Consider the following 22,055-nt stretch of genomic DNA (forward strand, 5'->3'; position numbering starts at 1 on the left):
TTTACAGCACACATACGAATATATTCCACTTCCTTGGTTTTCACACTTCTGCCATTTGTTTCTGAGAACCGTTGCAGCAGGCACCGGCTTTGCACCGGTTAAGTGCTACATCGCAATCAACATTTTACTCGAACACCTCATGAACACGTTAACAATCACTGTTTTCTAGGCTCATCACGCTTATCGTGTGCCTCTTCCCGTGGTGGGAAAGCGTGTTGAGGCAGGAAATCACGTTTGCATTCACGCTTGCACGCTGAGGTGGAGCAGTAGCGTGGGAATAATAACTGACAGGGGCGGATGTACTGTACCGTGTTGGGCGCTTATTTATCTTGCTTGAAGAAAGCTTCACTCAAAAGGTGTTGATAATTAAAAAAAAAAACATTGTGATTGTAACAAAAATGAAGTAACAACCAGATGGAGACGCACGGTCATTGTTGCATCATGGAGGCGCATGGTGTTTTCTAATTCAATGGAAAATTATTTTCAAAATGTTCCATTTAAAAAGATTATGAATGAAAATTAGTAATCAAGCTTCATATTTAAGCAGTTCTTTATCAGTGATCAAAGCTATCGAATACGAATCGCACAATATAAACACAAAAAAGTTTAAAAAAGCAACATTTTGTATTTCAATTATTTATAGCAAATTAACTATCACAAACATAGCTCCATGCGGTGCGACAAAGTAAATGCTCTTCCTCTCTCACTTTCACTCTAAATCATGTTTGCACAAGCCACACGTTCAACCCACCCACAGTGTATTGCAACCATGGCTGCAAGCGTTCACCCAACGAGCTCACAAGAAAAAGGCGGCCCAAACGAGCAGAAGCACATCGATCTCAATGCCAACCTGGGAAAAGTTTTCACATACCGACTAGTTTTCTTGGTTGAAAATTGGCTCAAAAACGTTGCATCACATTCCACCTTCGTCACATCATCGTCCTGCAGAGCCTCGTTACGTCGGGAACTAATTTCCCATCCCGAGCACCACCCTTTCCTCGGCTGTCGCAACACACGGAACGCACACCTGAACCACACACACACACACACCTGAGAGCGTATGCTTTTCACCTGTGCTACTCTCCTGGTCGATACGGGCCACCGTCTTCAAGGTTTTTCATCGCTTTAAAACCTTCAGCTGCACCATAAATCTCATTCTCGTGCGACCCCTTCCTTCCCACCTCCTTACCACACCCCCCGGTAAAGCCTTTCTGATACATCAAATTTCTATCTTTACAGCCCCAGCAACAACACACACCCTATGGCACACCCCCGTAGGGAAAGAATTGCCAACCCACGGGAAAACCTCCACGCTTCACGCACGGGGTGGGGGGGGGGGGGACGGACGCAAAATCGATTCTCCGAGGGACCGTGAAAATCCGTGCCACAACGTCGTCAGGTAGCGAAGCCACGCTTTTGCGAACAAGTAACGAAAACTCGCCTTCCACGATTCCACCTGCGATTATGCCCCAGGCAGGAAAACGATACAAAACGCTCTGCCAATGTGTAGCAGCGCGACAGCACCGACAGCGCACTGTAGCCTCACATTTTTCTCCCCGCATGGGGCTGCAGCAGCTCCAACGCTGTATGCACAGAGACACACACGTGCCAGAAAAATTGCCAAAGGGCGACGGTGCGCTTTTCGCGGCAACAGTGGTGGGTGGCGCGCAAGGGGTAAAGGAGGAAAGTAAAAACTTTCAGCACATATCCTCCGCTAAACAACGCCTTCCAGATGCCTCAGGCATTGCGCGCAGTATTTCTATGGGTGAGTGTGTGTGTGTGTGTGTGTGTGTGTGTGTGTGAGTGTGAGTGTGCGGAGGCCACATCGAGATAGCTTCACTTTGGCTTCACAAATTTTCCACAAAGCTTCAACTACCGCTAGAAGCTGGATGAAGACGGGTTTTGCCCCAAAATATACTCAACGGTTTGACACACACACACATCTACACGTGTACAGTACCTCGTTCACGAACATCACCTCACGCACATACACAGACATTGCAAAGAGTCTAGCAGAGTCGGTGAAAATACGGATGGAACATCGCAAGCAGGGCCCGTTCTCACCAAACTAGCAAAGTTGTTACATACACTCCACAGCAACCTGCCACAGCCACGGCAAATCTCTGCGAGAACCCTTTTTCCCTTTCCCGGTTCCCTCCAAACACTCAGTTTCCCCGTTTTTAGGGCCCAAAACCCAAGGATTTCGGATTCCTCTCCGCCTCCGATGCGGCTCGTTTTGTAGTAGCGCTTGACTAATCTTGACCGCTTTTCCACCAGCAGCAGCAGCACGGTGAGGCACTCCCTGGAAGGTTAGGGATACCACCTTCACATTATTGGGTCTTCAGGTAAAATGCCTTTGTTGGCTTACAGTGCACAGGCACACACACACACACTAACCGCATAGCAGAATCATTTAAAAAGCCCATCGCCTTTCCCTAAACGTAGAACCAGTCCGGCACTGGTGTGAGTCAATCAATGGTTGCTACCGACGGAAACTACATCCCTGTTAATCTCCTCTTTTAGGAGTCTGGCTTGAAAGTCTATGAGGCAGGGGGTTCAATGGTGCTAAAAATTAGCAGGAAAATGGCTCCCTTCTCTCCTCTCACTGAGGACGCTGCACAGAATTAATCCCTGCCACTTTCTCTCGGCTTGTGTGACGAGCAGGAGGCACGCATTGACTTCGAGCTAAAACCTGGCAAGCAAATGGTAGCAGCATACTTACATTTCTGATGTCGTTCACTTTGGTAAACTGTCGTCCAAACTCCCACAGGTCGACGCCGAAGCGGATGGCCCAGTTTCGTACTCTGGAGAAGAAAAAATGGGGGGAAAGAAAATAGAAGAAAAAATTAGTTATTTGAAGAAAGAGAAAAGAAATGCATAGCTTATTTCCTCGATGCACCAGAGCGGGCGAAACGAAGCAGGATATCCTGCTACTCACTTTCGCCGTTCGCACTGAAGGTGAAATTTATCATGTCCATTATCGATGAGATGATTGCGAACGCCCGCGCGAAGCATTCCGCAGCGCCAACCGGGACACCGGGATTCCCGAATCTCGAACAGCAGGAAGCGACCACGGAACTATGATTGGCTGTGGGTGTGCTGTGCTGAAACTTTGCAGCAAATCCCCCCGCTCTCTCTCTCTCTCTCTCTCTCTCTCTCTCTCTCTCTCTCTCTCTCTCTCTCTCTCTCTGTCTGTTCGAGTGAAGAAGCACACGGAAGCACAGCTAACACGGACGGCGACGAACCAGCAATGTAATATCTGTCAATACACTGCAAAGTGCTCGGTGGTCGGGTGCAGCGAGTGAACGGGACGAGGGGTGTGCTGCAGGCCACAACGACCGAACGGACGATAGCATTCCTTTCTATTCAAATTCCTACATAAATTTTCCACCAAACCACCACCATCACTCGGCAGATCGGCGGTGACGCTGAAGGGAAACACAGATATTCGCGCTATTGGTGGAGGCTCTTTGCAATTCACACCGCAACACACACACACACACACACACATACGCAGGGGTTGCAAGGGTGTGTGTGAGTTTGTCTGTGTGCTGTTGTCGCACCGGATGGCGCACACTATTCCGGACGATATCCGGGAACTACCCTAACCTCAAAGCCTGCGAGCAATATAGCGCGAGTGACATGAAAAAAAAGATACAAACACACACACGCACACATAGAGCCTTAGGATGCAAAATGTATCGATGGTAAAGGAGAACTTTTGCAAAGATTTTCAAATTCATCCAGGCAAGTTTTCGTGGGGAGGGGGGCTTTTCTTTTTCTCATACACAGTTTGCCACATGACAGCAGCTTGGAGCGAAAGCGGGGGGAAAGAAAGGAAAATACATTTCACACTACACCACCAAACAATGCCACACACACACACGCGCGCGCAGAGATTGGCTGGTAGCAGGCGAACAGGCGTTCGATACGGTAGGAGAGATTTATTGAAAATTCTTTTCACTCAAAAAGCTCCGGCTGTCAGCCGCAAGTAATCGGAAGAGTCTAGAGTTCCACACACTCTACCCCCTGCACAACTCCCAATCACAACATCCGGGCTTTTGCACAGAGCATCCTTTCCGAGGCCGGTCCGAAAAGGGACCAGTGCCAGTTACGGTGGGCTTGGCATTCAATTCCGGCCACCAGCGTTGCCAGCACACCGGGCACAACTGTTAAATCACTTCAACCCCGGCGGTGAAGTGGATTGATTGGATCCGGACATTGATGAACACAGTGCACCCCCGTACCCGCCCTACTCCCCCTGGCAGTGTTCACAGGTTGCTCACAAGTGGGCAGGATGTGTTGCAACGGAGTGTATAGGGTTTCAAAGTGAACAAAGGCAAGAAGTCGTGGCTCAAGAGCTTTAAGCTTAATTAAGATCGGAAACTGCACACACTGGTAACTGGTTGGACGGAGCACATTTCTTAGCACTAATGGAGCACTTGGTGGGCGGGTGTTTCAACAAACCAGAGTTTTCGCTCGGAAAGGTAAGATGGAATTTATTTGTTGAATGCAGTAATTGGATTCTGGCAAGTGTTGTATATTACTGTTTATGTGACAATTTAGTCTCCAGTTTTGATTTACAGTGGAGCGCCGTTTATCCGGGCTTCTCGGGACTTGACCTCGACCGGATAAGCGAATAACACGGATAATGAGTCAAATGATACATTTTATCACCAATTTCTGATTTATTCTTTAAAAAATACTTATTTTTTTGATAAAAAAAATAACCCAGATTTTATTAACTCCATGTTTTCCCATGAGAATATTTGAAATTTGCTATGAATTATAATGTTTTTTGTTATGATAATGTGCTCTTATAACCGCTTTTTTAAATATCCTCTTCATAACGCAATGTCACCTTTGTATTGAACTGTCATTTCTCAACAGCACGGATAAACGGAAGGCCGGATAAAAGGTACCCGGATAAACGGCGCTCCACTGTACTTATAAGTAACTGAATAAAGACTTGGCATGTTGTGACTTTTAATAATACCTTTAACTAAATGAAACATAGCCGGTCTCATGGTACAGTCGTCAACTCGCACGACTTAACAACATGCCCGTTATTGGTCCAAGCCCCAAATAGACCGTGCCGCCATGCGTGTAAGACTGACTATCCTACTATGAGGGGTAATCCAAAACAGTCACTGAAAGCCAACCCCACAAATGGGTACAAGCAGGCCTTGACCGACAACGATTGTTGAGCCAAAAAAAAAAGAAAGAAAGAAAGAAATGGAACATATCTGTTGATACATTTTCACAAACATTCTTTGTTCATTTGAGACCATTCGATTGTAAACAAACAATCAAAATTTTTTTTCTATGTCAATTAAACATACGAAAAAAATCTTACTTAAATATTTCATTCCTTCACGTGTTATCCAAATTTTTTAAAGAATCAACGCCTTCTAATAATCCCTTAAAGCACATAAAAAAGAAATAAAAACTTCAACATTAATGACCTTAAAAAGTTTGTTAAAATATCAATTATGGGGCCCTTTACGATTCTATTCTATTTTTATATGGAGTTTGACAGTTGCAGGCTGAAATCATGTAAACACTCCATACAAATCCACACACAACACTAGGCTGTGATTTTCAGTCTAGATTATTTCAGCCTCAAAGCTAGAATTAGATTCGAGTACCTGCTCGAAAAATGGCAAAACAAGGTAGTGTTTTCATTTATCCCAAGGTGCATTAAAGAGATCAGGTGGTGAAATCTAGAATCAAATTGTATGTAGTGTGTAGTGTCCAGGTCATCTAATAGCATGTTTTTTATAATCAAATTTAAACGACACATTTTGACAGGACGGGTAAAAACGTTTGGTCAAACAAGCTTTCTAGAGGCTTGACGAATACACAAAACACTCTTAAAATCTTCATTCAGAAGCAGAAGCGATAAAATCAGCCTTCTAGATACATACACCGTGGGATAAGCCCACCTGTATATTATACCCACTTCGATAGCTGCTCGAAAACTGCTATACAACCCAATTGACATTTTCGAGCACGAATAATCGGGAATTCGCGCAATTTCCCTTAAACAGGAGCCTTAAACTTCCCTGCAAACTGCATCAGTTTAAGGGAATTTTGACAAAGTCCTTTAAAATCAACTGTGATGCGGCTTTTTCGTTACTTTCTTCTAGATTTGCTCGGAAATGATGTTTACTATCGTTATAGTTGGCCATGTTCCCATTTTATACTTAAATAACATCCATTTTTTTATAAAATAACGTCACACAAAATTTGCTTCTGTTTTTCATTAAAAAAAACCATAGCTGTGAATGAAAAATGACCTCGACGGCATCGTCCATCGATAGAGGAACGTCTAATTTACGAACACACCAAATCTTGGCGCTTTCAACACACTTGATCACACACAAATCAATAATTTCAGGTGTATCGACTACAAATCGAGTAGATATGGGAAAACTAATTTTCGAGCAAATGTCACTTGGGAATGCAAACAGCTGACAGGCTAATTTCAACATACGAACTTAAAACGGAAAGGATCCTTATAATAGAAAATAAAATATGCTATGCTCTATTCACATAAATTATATAGAGCTTTATCTAAAGATGTTCATTTGTACTGTAATGGTGACTAGCGTACAGTACAAATGTCGAACATTAAAGCCTCCATCATCCTGCTTTCTTTAAAGCATTCACGGGGAACAATGGTTGAATGCATTCCGAGCCCAAAATGCCACCAGCCTTCCGATACGATACGCATTCGCCGTTCGATCGATCTGCCCCCTTTTGCCCCGAAACCTTAAACAGCGATAAAACGCTTTGCGCAAAGTTATGACCGTTACGACTGTGAAAATTCATTTTACTTTCTTTGTTTTTGATGCTGGGGAAGAAGCAACAACAAAAAACAAAAATATAATAACACTAACGTTACTACACCCAATAAAAGGCGTGGAAAACACCAACAACAACGACATTCTCCGTTATGGCTGTTGCTGTTGCGTTTGGTTTTATTGCCTGCACGCTCCATCAATCTTAACGCCGGGGGGTTTGGCCAGCCGCTCTTCGCTTCCAGCGTAAAACCGATAAAAATTCGCAGCAAAAAGATGCAAGTGACGTTTTCGGGCGGGCCAGGGAATCAATCGCGATCGTATTACGCAACATAACGCTAATGCTAGAATGCTGTTATACGTTCGTTGGTGTGTGTGTGTGTGTTAGCAACTGTTTTCTTTTTGTTCAGTTTCATCATCTACACGATGATGGATGACATGTGCGTTGTGTTAATTCCTCTCTTTTTTTTGTAGGTCAGTGTGCAATTCTACACCGTGACATTCTGGAACGGTTGAGAAGCTCCACACAAATAGCAGGCATGTGAAGTAAGCAGCCCTCTTGCAGAAGATGATGGCAGTTGATAGTCTCCAAGTATTTGTCGTGCTGTATAATCCAACTTTACACTCGCATCAAGAGAGAAAGTGAATGGATGCCTTCGTCTTACTTCACTGTGTCATCAGATCGTCTAGAGAGACGCACTATGCACTAATACCCTTTTGAAAACTCTGGCGTAGTTGCATCTATATGTTGACTTCGAGAACATCTTTGTCATCGCCACGAGCAGGAGCTGTAATGAATCTTCCAAAAGGATCCATTTCCACTTCTCCTCTTGCTTTCAACAAAATCGGCGACAAACATCCATTCATGCTTCGGGTCATTCGTTACCCGCAAACCCGCGAGAATGTTTGACTTTCCACGGATTACCCCAGACAACGGTTTCGGTGGTCGATGAAGTATTTCGAAACTACTTCCCAATCACGATCCGATTTATTTATTTATTTATTTATTTATTTAAATCAAAGTTATCGGGCAGTATGCCTAAATAACTTAATGCTTACAGAGTACAAGATTGCGGCGCTGGCCGGAAAAGCGACACGCCATTCAACGCGCGTCCGGTCCTGGGCCACACTTTCCAGAGGGCTAGCGCCGCAGCATGCAAACTACTCAGCCCGTTCCCAAGAGACAAGACTTTCCACACCCCCAAGGTGATTATGTATTTTTTGTGCAGCATGACGTCCGCTTCTCGAAGCCTGCGGAACGAACGAGTCCTCGGCAGGAGAATCCATCCCTGCGCTTTTGTCGAGATAATTTAAACAATTTAAACTTTTCAACCTACTCCTGCTTCTCCTGCACCTTCAGCATCACCAACGAACGGATAAAGGAGACTACACTGCTTTCGGTCCCACGCTGAGACAATCCCACGGGGAACACGCCCAACGATTGCGCTCGCGGGTGTAGCAAGCAAAGCGCGCGCTACGTGCTGCAACACTCGAAAACTCTGCACCGGGGCATGCACCGAGCAACCGACTCAAAAGGACGGGATTGTGCGGGTGCACCGTTGTGATGCAGCGCTCGGCAATAATGGGATAAAACAGCGAACCCCAAGCACCCTCCAGGGAGTCGGGAGGGAAACAAGTGCATACACAAAACGGTCCATGATCGTGTTTTGCAACCGTGTGGTGTGGCATCGATCGAATCGTTGTTCGTAATGTTCCTAGCATTAGTATTTAAATGCAAATCGGTGGAAAAAGCTGTGTGTGTTATTGCAAATAATCAAGAAGATGTTTCTATTAGCTTAAACGGGTCTTTAAAATGCTTAGTTAAGTCTCCTTCAACTTCAAAACTATCACCAAGCATTGAAATGAATTTTTCATTGCAAAATATCGCCTACAATGCCACAGTTTTCATTGTCCAAAATTATCACAATCCCTGTAACACAATATGCCCCACAGAAAAAGAAACATTACTTACTCGTTATGCGGAATATCCTCGTCCGGGTCCGCACTGACGGGGGTCGGATCGATCGCTAGCAGCAAACACACCAGCAGCAACAGCGAGCCCGTCAGCAAATGGCGCCGTCTCCAGCGCCACCACCTACTCTGGGGCAGAGGCTCCATCACACTCCGACCACACGTGCCGATCGGCCAACCGGGAACACACCGGGTGCAAGCAAAGATCGATCGATGTCACTGTTTCAATTTCGTGCCGCACTCGCCGCCAAACACCCGGGGGGGGAGGGCCCGCGTACCACAAACCACACACTCGTCTCACACACACACACACGCACCTTCACCGATGAAAGGACGATTCTGAGGCTTTTCTTTGGTAGCGAACGACACTTTCTTGGGCCAATTTTAGGCAACTACCCTACTGGTTTATGGTTTATTTATCTTTGGTTTATGACCCACCAGGCCAGAGACAACAGCGCCTCGTAACGCGTGGGCTCACGATAAATTCGCACACACACTAACACACAATTTCATATACACTAAACGCGCGTAAACACATGCTCGCACACACACACACATACACTGGGGTTAATGCATGCACATTACGGTAAAGATCAGTGTGCGATCCGGTTCACAAAACACATCGCCAAGGAAGAGCATTGTACCACCTCCTTCGCTTGTGTCGTGCAAAGAACCTGCAAGAATACGTAACCTATGCGACAGGGAAGGAACAGAACAGGATTCGTGTTTATCAATAAAACATACAATTTAAATATAAATTACACCACATCACGCGCGCGCGCGCCAAGCCGTACAAGAATGGAGCGGCATGGAGCGTTTTTTGGTCTTCATAACGTTTTATGGCACACTAGCGGTTTCTTGGTAGCACCGAAATAGCCCCTTTGCCACAGCTACCGAGTATTTTTACACCTTCTTGGGGTGTTACAGTAGTATGGGACCGTTTTTAGCAGAAATTTTGGCTCAATTTCCAACGAATGAGCTCTCTTTTTTGTGCGAGACAGCGCACGATAATGCACGAACCTAATGAAACGTTTCAGCAGACCTTCAGGCAGCTCTCTGAGTGCAGGCTGCATCCAATACACACCACTGCGCCCAGAGTGGGTTCTACGCTTCCCTACTCACACACACACATACACACTTTTGAACAAACTGCAGTTGCACACACACACACACGTGCACCTGCTTGCAACATACTACACTACGGTGCAGCAGCAGGACAGGGGAGCAAATTCACAACTCTCACTCACGCAAGCAATCCAACCAACACAAACACGTACCGTACCGTACTCGGCCCGTTTGGCAGCCCACGCCAACGGTCCGGAAGTGCAGCGTAAAGAGCACGTGGTGCGTGGTCGTTGTCTGTGGCGTCTCCGATGGTGTGGTGCGTAGGATGCGGAAATTTCGACGACACTCTCGCTCGCCTGTGGCTCTGTGGCTGGTGCGCCTAACACCATTACACATTCGCACAATAACCCACCATCATCGATTCAACGGACTTCTTTTTTGTTTTTGTTGTTTTTGCTCCTTGTGGAGTGTTTTATCCATACGCAATGACCTTGTGGTGGTTTTAAGCGCTGTGTGTGTGTGTGGTCACAACTTTTTGAAGGATTCCGATGGAGGCGCATGGTGCACGGTGCGAACGCGATCCATTTTCCTGCCTGCAACGCAATTACACTTGCAGGTTGAGTAACGCGTGTAGATGGGTGTACAAAGTAAAGCTCCAGTGGTTGGGATAAAAAGAGGGAAACAAGACAAATAATAAGGTACAAAATTTAGAAATTAAAAACCAAAAAACTACGAATAAAAATTTTACAATTTAAAAAACAGTATTTTTTTAACAATTTCAATTTAACTAAATCGCCATAACACTCTTAGCAAAGCATAAAGATGTTTGCAACAAAAAACATACACATACACACACGCACACCATTCCACACAAAAACTAAAATTGTTTCTTCGTTTCTTCTTCTCAATTGCAAACGTTCTTGCCCCACCTCTACACTGTTCTGAACCACTTCAGCACAATCCCGTAGCCAATGGAGTTTGATTAATGCTTCACTACCGATTTGATGATGTTTCTCCCTCCCAGCCACACACACACACACACACGCACATACGTACGTATTTCTTTGCTATTTTTCCACAGATATAAAACACACAATGTACCCAGAGTTCTCTTCTTGCGAATATTACTCTCTTTTGCTCTTTTTCTCTTTCACTCTCTCTCTCTCTTTCTTTCTTTCTCTGTTTCAACAAACGAAGCCATCTTCCATCACGGTCACACACCAAATCTTCATCGCGCGTACGGTTGGAGGTTATGGGCGAAGATAATCTGTCGTTTTTCGTGTACAGCTTTTGCTCCTCTTCTTACAAAGCAAATGCAATTCTTCTCAGCATCTGCTTCAGCTTCAGCATACAGCTTTACAACACAGACACACACACACACTGACCGCCCGGATGGACGAGTCTTTTCATCATTTACTATTTGCCATCTACACCTACTACTGCTTCTCTATGCAGGCTTATCGTAGCGCGTCTGCAGAATAGTATTTCGCTCAGCCTTAACACAAAGAACACACGTTTACACACATATCATACGCATGTACTTTGAACATGTAAGCGACAAAAAAGGCACCACAACACATCACACCGTCAATCATAGCGTTGAGGATCCGTCACTCAATATCCGTCCGAAAACGCATACACCACTGAAAAGCTTACAGATCACATGGCCTTGAAGCGCAAAATGCAACTTTCCACTGCACAAAACTCGCTGCAGCGCTCCACTGGCACGACGATGGGAATGATTTGTAATCTCGTCAGCTTCATCAGCTCTTGCAGACGCAGTGCACGCAGCGAGAATTCAATCTGTTCGTTGGCGGGTGGCAGCGGTACGACACCTTTCTGTGGTGCCTTCTGCTGCTGCTGCTACTACTACTACTACTACTGCTGCACTTACATACATTTTCTGTCACCTCATCCCACACCGCCTTCAGCCTCGGGGATGAAGGATGCTTTCAGCTTCAGCTACCGCTCGAAGACACGAAGGCACACAGGGAGCGATGGTCGGGGCAAGGCTCGTGCCGTCTCGTTCCGTTCTTGGGCAAACGATACGGGCACGGCAAGCACATGATCACAGGCACGCACGCGTGCCACACGGGAAGAAAGACCTGCCCTTCACCAGCCAGCCAGCCACAACAGCGCGCGAGCGAGCCTTACACGTGGAGAGTGGCAAAACAGGGACGCGCAGAGAGAGAGAGAAAGAGCAGGACAGGCAAGCATCCGTTCGGCACCGTCGTCTAACATCCGTCTAATCGAGTTAGTGTAATCACCACCCCAACGGTCCACCGCCACCGGAGAGAGCGCGGGGAGCGAAATGGAAACGATTTTTCGGTTCAGCTACCTTCGTTGAAGCCCGCCCGTTCGCTCTTTGAGGGGGGGGGGGGGGGCTTGCTGGGGTTTTGGGATGGATGTACCACCACGAGGGGGCGGGTAGGCGCTCTGGAACGTTGCAAAAGTTTGGCGGCAGTAAGAAAAGCAACCAACCGATCAAGAGAAAGAGCGACTGTGTGTGTGTGTGTGTGTGGATGAGAATTTCACCAGGCGTGGAAAAAAGCGCGTTTAGATGTGTTTTTTTGTATTTGTTCGTGCCGTGTCTTTTGTCTGTGTTTTGTTGCACTCATTTGTGAAACGCGGGTTTTTCCTTCCATTCTCTTGAAGCGGGATAGAAGGTGATGCTGATTTACTTTGGAGCAGATTTCGGTATGGATATAAATTTGCACAATCACCCACCCCCACCCCAATCACAGCCGAATTTGGACCAACAGCTCCACCACTCACACATACACACACACTCATACACTGACACATACAAATTGAAGAAAAAGGACTCTCCATCCAGACCATATCATAGTCCTTTCGGTGAGGTGCCTTTTTGGTCGTTTTTTTTTTGTTCTTTTCAGTTTGTGAACAGCTTTCAACTGAACTAGTTAAACTGCACTCAACTTGCTCCTTGTCCTTGCAGTGTTGCAGTTTTTCCCGTCTCCAAACTCACAGGGGGCGTTCGTTTTTCTGCTGAATTTGATGTCCCTTTCCAATACCTTGCCACACCAACAGCCACAGCCTTTCAGTAATCCAGGGGGGTGAGGGTTGGCGGGTGCGGGTGTAAGCGTCCCTACACCAACACCGCTGTGGGCCGTAGACCAGGCGTAGACACGGAGCAGCACGATGGATGACAGTGAGCACGAACCCGTACCGTACGCTAGCCGATACTACCGAGACCGTCGATGTGATACGCGCGTATTCCCTGAAACCGCCGTTTTTCTTCCCGCCCCGACCCCGTGAGAGAATGCCCCGCTCGCTCAGCTTGCAGGTAGTGTACCGCCGCCTCTTCGCCATCGCTAAAAAACGCGGTGCTTCGTTTTTGCGCGAGACACAGTCCCGCGTGCGCAGGCGCTGCCCAACTCTCCCAACCAGAGAGCGGCTGCGAGCGAAGAAGAGAGAGAGAGACAGAAAATTGGGAGAGCCTTTTTTCCACCGGTTACCACCATTGCTCCCCTTGCAGAACACGCATCGTAGGTACAGCAGGGGGAGGGGGGGATGGATCAAAAACTTTAAACAAAAAAAAAATACAGCTACCCAACCCAACCATCGGTAGCACCCCAAGAGCGACTGTTACAACACTTTTCACACCGCCTACTTGAACTTTTTCACTAAATTCACACTTTTTCAACACGCACACACACACACACACACACACACACACACACCTTGCTTGAATCAGCGCTGCAACGAAGCTGGGTACAAGATTTCCCGAACAAATGGGCACCCAAACGAGCACGGGAACACGCACGGGTGAACGACGCCGCCACTGTCGAGCGCTTTTTTCCTTCTGCAGAATTGGGGGAACGGCTCTGCCAAACACTGACACTTTGGGGCTGCGGATCGATAGACGCGTCTGAAATGTCCTTTTTTTTGACAAAAGGCGATGATGGGTGTTCATCACGGTGGCTGGTTGGTCTGGTGTGGCTCCAGCGGGAAAAGCCTTTTCACGCTCTCGCCGCAAGGATTGTACCGGTGAGAGACACTTTTAAAATGACCGTTTCAAGGCTCGGCAATTGTTTTGTTTAAAGAATATTATCTTTTTTAAACTTTTTCGTACATTAATATACTTACCGAATGACCGAAGTGATGCTGCTAAAACTGCGTTTTGAAATGCTGTCGCTTCGCTTTTTAATCCGTTCCTCAGTATCGAATCCCTTGATTATAGAAAGTTTTAAAGCCCTTATAGAGACAGGTTCTAAGAGCAAAATCATGCACGTGTATAATGACTTTGTTTCCCTGGAGGTGCATCATAGCGCCTCACAAGCCATAAACCGTGTTGTCCTTCTTGAAAGCTACAGTTCCCTTGTCAGTACAGATTCCTCGTTGCGTGAGGAAATAAGGATCATTCCAAAAGATCTTCGCCCGAGGACTGTGCTGGGCATTTTTGTGAACAAGTACGGCCATTTTGTACAAAAAAAAAACAGTTATACACTGATGGATCATCCTCTGAGGAAGGCATCGGATTCGGCGTATTTTCCGAGTCAACCGAAGCATTTTTTAAATTGAGGCAGCCATGTAACGTGTACACTACTGAGCTGGCTGCAATTTTACGCGCTATTATTAATAGCAGCGGATCCACCGGATCAGTACTTTATTTTCACCGATAGTCTTAGCGCTATAGAAGCACTTAAAAATCAAAAGACCGTTAAGAGCCAAGATAACTTCGTAATCAAAATTATCGAACTTCTGTGCTCAATGTTTGAAAAGGCGTTTCGAATATCGCTCATTTGGGTCCCATCACATTCTGGAATCCCCCGAAATGGGAAGGCGGACTCACTGATCAAAACAGGCGCCTCAGAGGGCCTTTTTTACGACAGACCAATTCTCTTCACAGGAGAACCTTCAATCCCCACTGCATCTTTGTTTATCTAGGTGGCAGAGTATGTGAGAAACCGATGAACTAGGGCGAAATCTTTTCTCCATTTCTCCACGGATTTCTCTCTCTTCAGCCTTGGTTTGCTGGTCTTGCTGTAGAAAGTGCGTTTATTCGCATGATGTCCCGGGTCATGTCGAACCACTTTGCACTAAACGCTCACCTGCAATGTATCAATGTAGCAGAATCCAAGATATGCGAATGCGGAGAAGAATTTCACGATGTGAATCACCTTTTATGGACCTGCAAGGAATTTGAACCCTCGAGACCCTCATTTATGAACGCGGTCTGGAATATAAGTAGGCAACCATTACACTCCGATACGTGATATACTGGGTTCTCGAGACCTTAAATACATGAAGGTAATCTACTATTACGCCAGAGGCAATGGTTTATTCCTATGACCGCTACAGGAATTTTGACACTAGCGCTGGTGTCGCGCGTGCTTCTTGGGTCCCGTGGTGCTGGGGGCCATTAGGCAGTATGTGTCTGACAAACTAGCTGTGCAGTGCGACTGGATGTCAATGTCGCATGCAGGGCATCAGTTCTGGATTCAGGACTCCTTTACTGTTCATGTCACCCTTTGTCCTTTTCATATTCCCTTCCTCCTTCCCCCTCCTTATTACTTGTCTTTCGTAAAGTTTTGTTTACATGTCTAATTGTGTAGTGCCACCTGTACGAAGCATGACCGTTGGACGAAGCACGTAAACAGTAGCTATGTACGTCTTTCAAAGCCACCAGAGTTCACGCAAATACGGAACACCGACCCCCACAAGATGCCATTGAAACGGATCACATGACCAGAGACTACTCAACTACAACCAGCATACAATTACAATAGTCAGCACAATAACAATAGCCCTGGAACCTACAAGCGCAACTAAACAACAGTCCCACATACACCTATAAGTACTGCAATAAACCGGAAATATTGAATCATACAGTCAGTCCAAAAAGTATTCGTCTAGCTGAATATTTTGCAGAAAAAGGCAAATTATGGCCGCAATAGGCATGGGGTGGTAAAAGTAATCATGGGGTTTGGTAAAGGGACCATCAATACACACGTTTTGCTAAAAAATAAGCAATTAAATAGTACTATATCAACCAAAATACATAAAAAACAAAAAAAAGTCGTTTGATGGGCGCGCAAAAAGTATTCGTCCATCAGTCTTTTGGCGTAATATGCGTAAGAAAACAAAGGTTATGGAGTCAAAAAATGTCCTGATCTTGTTTCTTATTGCATTTATGACTATTGGTGACTACTTGCACAACGCAAAAACTTATTTGAACCTTTAAAAGGCGTAGTTTTGACCCACACATCCTCCAAGACTTGTTCCAATTATTCGCTGGTAGAGAGATTGCATTTCCGGGCCAAGTGGCCAAGTTCCATTGAAAAAATGGCAACTGATATCATATTGAGAGTCTATTAAATCATTTTCATCAGTTTAGTTTCAGCTGGTTTGGTGTTTCGGGCAAATGACAATGCTCTGTATGTTCTCCAGCTTGACTGTTTTTGAAACATGTGGTATTTTTTTAGTACAATTTCTCAGAACTGGCACCCAAAGTACTTAAAAACAGCAAGAATTTATTTCTCCATCTCGTCTCCTATCAATTTGAATCATTTCTCTAGCTCACCTTTCCTCCATGAGCCCTGGTATAATGACATCATGGTGCTACCGTTACACGAGATTTTGTTGCTGCATCTTAGTAGACTGTTTTCGCTACAGTAGACGTCGACCGTATGACCTTGGCGATTTAAACATGTTTAATATGTTAGTAGAGCCTAATTTAAAACAAATTCCTGAATTATTTGATGCACCTTAACAGATTTGGCCACTTTCTGTGTATGGAATTATTCAAACAAAACATGTTTGTAACAACTCACTCATTCAAGCTATTACATGACCAGCTACGATGAAATGCAGCATGACCCATCAACCAATCGTGACCCATATATTCTCCTGACCTTATTGGCCATCACAAAATGCACTGATTCTTTCGTAAAATTTGATTTTTCGGACATAAAACCGCTTCTTTCGTTAGATTAACCGTCAAGGATGGCTGCTTACATGGCAATTTGTCACACAATTAGTGTCAGAAAAATGGCCAAACTCTGATCAAATGAAGAAACGAGGCCTTCCACAAATTTTGTAACCTTCAAAAATGGATAGGATAGGTTATGCATACGTTAAAGATACGATTTGCGCCTTCATGCTCCAATCATTTAACTCCCCCGCTTTTAGTGCCTCTCTGACCGCTTGAAGTGCAATTGAAACAACAGAAATGCATTATTTTAGAGGGAAGTCACCAGTAGATTGATAATAATACATTTAATTCACGTCTACGTAGAGTTTGTCCAGCGTAAATAATTAAAAAGCTAGATGGACGAATACTTTTTGCGCGCCCATCAAACGACTTTTTTTAGTTTTTTAAATAATTTAGTTGTTATTGCACTATTTTAATGCTCATTTTTAGCAAAACGTGTGTATTGATGGTCTCTTTATCAAACCTCATCATTACTTTTATCGCCCCATACGCATTGCGGCCATAATTCGCCTTTTTCTGCAAAATATTCAGCTAGACGAATACTTTTTGGACTGACTGTAATTGTTAACCGTCGTCAACCGAGTATGCCTGGTATAAGACAGGTCGCAAGGAGGAAATACCTTGATGTAGAATAACGTAAATCAACATTATTGGGCTGAAAATACGGCTATATACGTGCCGTTATAATGGAAGAAATAAATAAATAAATAATGTACTTACCTACTTGTAGTATCGTGCTATAGCGGTTAAATGCACGACGTGCGACCATTTTGGATTCAAATCTCGTAATGGAACGTATCCCACAGGACTCCATTTATCCCTGTGAACAGCTTCAGATGACTTTATGGGCTAAATCCTCCGGTATTGTAAGTATGACATGGCCATCACACTGGAACCTAAGGACTCTGGAACCAATTGTAGCAATTACAAGAACGTACGGCTTATAGCACTTACCAACTGCTCCAGGGTCTCAAGCGACGAACCCAGAACTAGTTCAACATCTGCTCTTGATCCTTCAACTTTTCTCTTCAGCCATCAATCTCGTACTAAACTTCAAGATTGATTCCCCATGTGTACTACGATGAAATTTACGATGAAAATTGTTTTACCTCAGATACATCAATTGGTAACTAGATTGAAATTAAAAGAACAGGCGGCAAACAATGGGCACAAATAAAAATACACTAAAATTTGGTCCTCTTACGCTTTATTCATTTATTTATCTTTTATTACATTCGTCCTTCATCATACCCACTCATCCTCGTACACTGGCCCCGCTTGTCCACTAACCCTACAAGTAGAGCGAGGCAGCAAACACGATATCGCGCTTCAGCAACCGGATCGCTTCGGAGAACTTATTCTCCAGATCCGTGTTGCCGATCGTTTTCGACGCCTGCACCATCTGGCGCAGCAGCTCCTCCAGCCGGCGCATACAGCGAATGATGGAGCCCTCGAAGATGTCCGTCATCTTGCAGAGCTGCGCGAACGAGGCGCCCTTGCACCAGCACAGTACCACATCCATCAGGAACGGTTTGAACGACTCCACGTAGCGCTCCTCGTCCACCTCCACCTTGCACTCGTTCGACACCTTCGCAATGCGCCGCGCCAGATCCTGCATCTGCCGCAGCGGACCGGACAGCTCGTGGGTCGCTGCCGGCATTTCGCTGCTCTTCTCATCGCACACGAAGCAGCTCAGCAGGGCGCACGATTGCGACGGCGTCAGGTCGGTAAACGTACCATTAAACACCATCTCGGTGATGAGCAGCTCGTCCGCGCAGCTCAGCTCGCACGCAACGCGCCCCTTGAACTCGATCACGTCCGCCGCCGTACAGTAGCCCAATCGTCGCAGCACCCGCTTCCGGTGCTTCAGCTCGCTCATCTGCAGCAGACTGCGCGCTTCACGCAGCGCATTCTTCTCGTTGCGCAGCTCCTTCTCCAGCTCCAGCTTGCTCATGTACTGCGCGTACAGCCGCTCGAGCCCGGCCGACTCGTGCAGCGGGTGGGCGAACAGGCGCTTCTCGAACTTGTCGATCATGTCCACTATGCCCTGGAACTCCTTCTCCTTGATGTGCATATCGGTGATCGGGTTCAGCAGTGGCGGACCCTGCGGGAAACGCTTCTTCACCTCCTCGATCGTTTTCAGCACCGAGCGGCGATTGTCCGCCGGGCGCAGATCGTTCGGGTAGTAAACGCGCAGCGAGCTAATGCGCGACACGAGCTTGTGCAGCACCGGAACGACCTCGACCGAGCCGCGCTTGCCCGGTGGGCACGGTTTCGGGATGCCCTCCTTCTCGAACCCATCGGCCACGTGCAGCAACACATCGATCACCACCTTCTGCTCCGTCTTGAGTGGATTCTGCTTCGAGTCGGCGTTCTCCTTCTTAAAGTTCACGATGATACCCCACTCGAACTCTCCCGCGTCCGATTGAATCTTTATCATGCGGCCCGGCTGCAGGAACGGCACCAAATAGACCGGCCGCGTGATGTACTCGCGGAACTCCTGCCCCAGCCGATCGAGCTGCTCCCGCACGTGGTGGTACGAGATGATCGACTGCTCGTCCTTGATCTCTACCGCCAGCAGTTGCTTCTGTTTCTTCTGCACGCGCTTGTAAATTTCCGGTATGGACGATTGGTTCTGAAACTGGAAGAACGACCGTTCCAGCATGTACTCCGGGTTGATCTCTTCCACGCGCAGCAAGTTCAGCACCATGTTGTACGTCAGGTGGAACGCGGAATTGATCGGATCCGCCCGGCCCTGCACAATGTCCTTGCCGACCGCGGGCGACACGGCCTCGTCGATCATCAAGATGACGATACCCTTGTCGTCCAGGCCGCGTCGTCCCGCCCGGCCCGACATCTGGATGTACTCGCCCGACGTCACCCAGCGGAAGTCCTTGCCGTCGAACTTGCGCGGGCTAGTGAACAGCACCGTGCGGGCCGGCATGTTCAGCCCCATCGCGAACGTTTCCGTCGCAAACAGTGCCTTTATCAACCCTTCGCCAAACAGAATTTCAATCGTTTCCTTCAGTATGGGCAACAGTCCACCGTGATGGATGCCGATGCCGCGGCGCAACAGTGGCAGCACATTCTCTACCTGCGGTAGCTGACGATCCTCCTCCGTCAGCACGTCCATCGCGTTGTTAAACACCTCGTCCACCAGCTTCTTCTCCGTGCTCGAGTTAAAGTCCAGCTTGGCCATCTGCATCGCGTACACCTCGCAGTCCTTCTTGCTGAACGAGAATATGATGACCGGCGCAAAGCTGCGCTCCATGATCATCTTCACGATCTTGAAGATGTTCGTTTCGCCCGCATTCGAAGCCTTCAGGCCACCCTTCCTGCCCTTCTGGTCACCCTTGGCCGCTTCGCCCGCCGTTTGCAGCACGTTCATTGCCGTGTTAAAGTTGTCCTCCTTAAACTGGCCCCGCTCGTCCACCACCAAGTGTATCCCGTCGCCACCGGCCGGAAACAGGTAGTGCTGCAGCGGCGTCGGCCGATAGTCCGTGTACACCACGTGGCACGGCTGCTTGTGCAGATGGCACACCCACTCGGCGAACTGGCGCGCGTTCGGTATCGTGGCGGACAGAAACACGTAATGCACATTGTCCGGCAGCAGGATCAGCGTTTCCTCCCACACCACGCCCCGCTCTTTGTCGCGCATGTAATGGATTTCGTCGAATATCACCCAACCGACCTCGCGCATAATCTCCGACCCACGGTACAGCATGTTGCGCAGAATTTCCGTCGTCATGATCAGGCACGAGGCGCTCGGATTGATCGTCACGTCGCCCGTCACCAGACCGACGTCCTTGAACTCTTCGTGAAACTCGCGATACTTTTGGTTGGAAAGGGCCTTAATCGGGGTGGTGTAGATGACGCGCTGCTTGTCGGCGAGCGATTTCGCGATCGCGTACTCGGCCACCACCGTCTTGCCGGCGGACGTGTGGGCCGACACCAGCACGGACTGATTGTTCTCGATGCACAGGATCGCTTCTTTCTGGAACGGATCCAGCACGAAGGCGTACTCTTTCGCCGGTTTACCGCTGGCCGGTGCGAGCGGCATGTACTTCTGGTCCGGGTAAACGGCCACCTCGTGTGTGCATGCCTCCGGCGACTGTATCGTGTGTACCTTGATGCGACTTTCAATGTTGTCCAAGCTGCAGAAGCATAATAGCATGGTGTTACAAAACGAACGATTTCATGCCGGCAGAGTGTCACTTACTTGATATCGTCCAGTATCGATTCCACCTTTGCCTTTTTCGCCACCTGTTCCTCGTCGCTCAGCACATCCACCACCTCCAGCTCACGCTTAGGAGCTGCGGTTGTTGACTCTCTAAAAACAGTCATTTGCAATTTAACCAAAACTCATGCTCATGGTTCAACGCGTTCGAAACAAACCTTTTCTTGCTGGTCGCCGCATCGTTGCTTGGCTGCTTGGCCGGTGCCGAGGACGCTGGTTCGACCACCGGCACGGGCCCATTGTCGTCGTCGTTCTGCTCGTCAAACACACTGAACAAATCGTCCACATTCGACATCTTCGGGTTGCGCTTTTTCCACGATAAAACGTACACTTTTTTGCACACAGATTTATTAATACAACTTGGGAGGGAAGGAAATTTCAACCTTTTCCTGGTGCAGAAGCGTGTAGAATACAGCGTACGCACGTGCGATGGTTGTTGATGTTGATATGTTTGCCCTTTCGTCGAACTGACAGATTGGAAACCAAAGAAGGAGATGATGAAGCAAGAATGATCGCGCGGATGACAAACTTTGGTGAAGTTAAAATGACAGTTGAATCATTTATATTTCTTGTTTAATTACAGAAGCAGATTGTTTTTATTACACAAAATTAGTCGTTTAGCGAAAAATATATACTGTTTCATAAATACCAGCAAAATAAGTGTCCATTAAATACGAAAAAAATACATAACTTGAGCCTTTAGCAATCTTTTTGATCCTATTTAGATAAATTTCACCATATTGCGTTAAAAAGCCTTTCACACAAACTATTTTCATTAACTATTTTCATAAAATAAATACTTTTTGACAAAAACGTACATTTATATGATGCTAGATGACATCAATATCAAGGAGTTAATAAGGCTGGTACCAATCATGCTAAGAAATGCCAAAACAAATTAAATATCACTATCCATCCATAACTTGGTCCCACGCAAGAGGAAAATATGCCAACATCGTAAATACCCTCTACTCCCCTCCCAATTGTTACCCTTTCCCTCGCCCACCCAGCGCCCATTGCC

At 46.7% G+C, this 22,055-nt stretch overlaps 2 protein-coding genes across 4 annotated transcripts in view; both read right to left on the reverse strand.

Annotated features, from left to right (window-relative positions):
* LOC120955553 (voltage-dependent calcium channel subunit alpha-2/delta-4) overlaps positions 1-13,824 on the reverse strand; it is a 68,173-nt gene extending 54,349 nt beyond the window's left edge. The window contains exons 1-3 of one of the 3 annotated variants that reach the window (XM_040376526.2): positions 13,544-13,824; positions 8,776-9,465; positions 2,723-2,804 (exon numbers count right to left, since the gene is read on the reverse strand). In XM_040376526.2, coding sequence (XP_040232460.1) covers positions 2,723-2,804; positions 8,776-8,921 — 228 coding nt within the window. In that variant the 5' untranslated portion in view covers positions 8,922-9,465; positions 13,544-13,824. Of the gene's footprint in view, positions 1-2,722; positions 2,805-8,775; positions 9,466-12,828; positions 13,237-13,543 lie in introns of those variants that run through there. The other 2 variants (XM_040376531.2, XM_049609387.1) reach the window with 2 other exon arrangements.
* Positions 13,825-17,973: 4,149 nt separating this feature from the next.
* Positions 17,974-21,499, reverse strand: LOC120957731 (exosome RNA helicase MTR4). Its single transcript, XM_040380080.2, has 3 exons — positions 21,193-21,499; positions 21,017-21,127; positions 17,974-20,951 (listed from the first exon to the last, which is right to left on the reverse strand). The coding sequence occupies exons 1-3, from the start codon at positions 21,327-21,329 to the stop codon at positions 18,089-18,091; spliced, it is 3,111 nt and encodes a 1,036-aa protein (XP_040236014.1). The 5' UTR covers positions 21,330-21,499; the 3' UTR covers positions 17,974-18,088.
* Between the last annotated feature and the right edge of the window lie 556 nt (positions 21,500-22,055).

Source organism: Anopheles coluzzii, chromosome 3, assembly GCF_943734685.1.
Source record: "Anopheles coluzzii chromosome 3, AcolN3, whole genome shotgun sequence".
Classification (NCBI taxonomy): Eukaryota; Metazoa; Arthropoda; class Insecta; order Diptera; family Culicidae; genus Anopheles; species Anopheles coluzzii.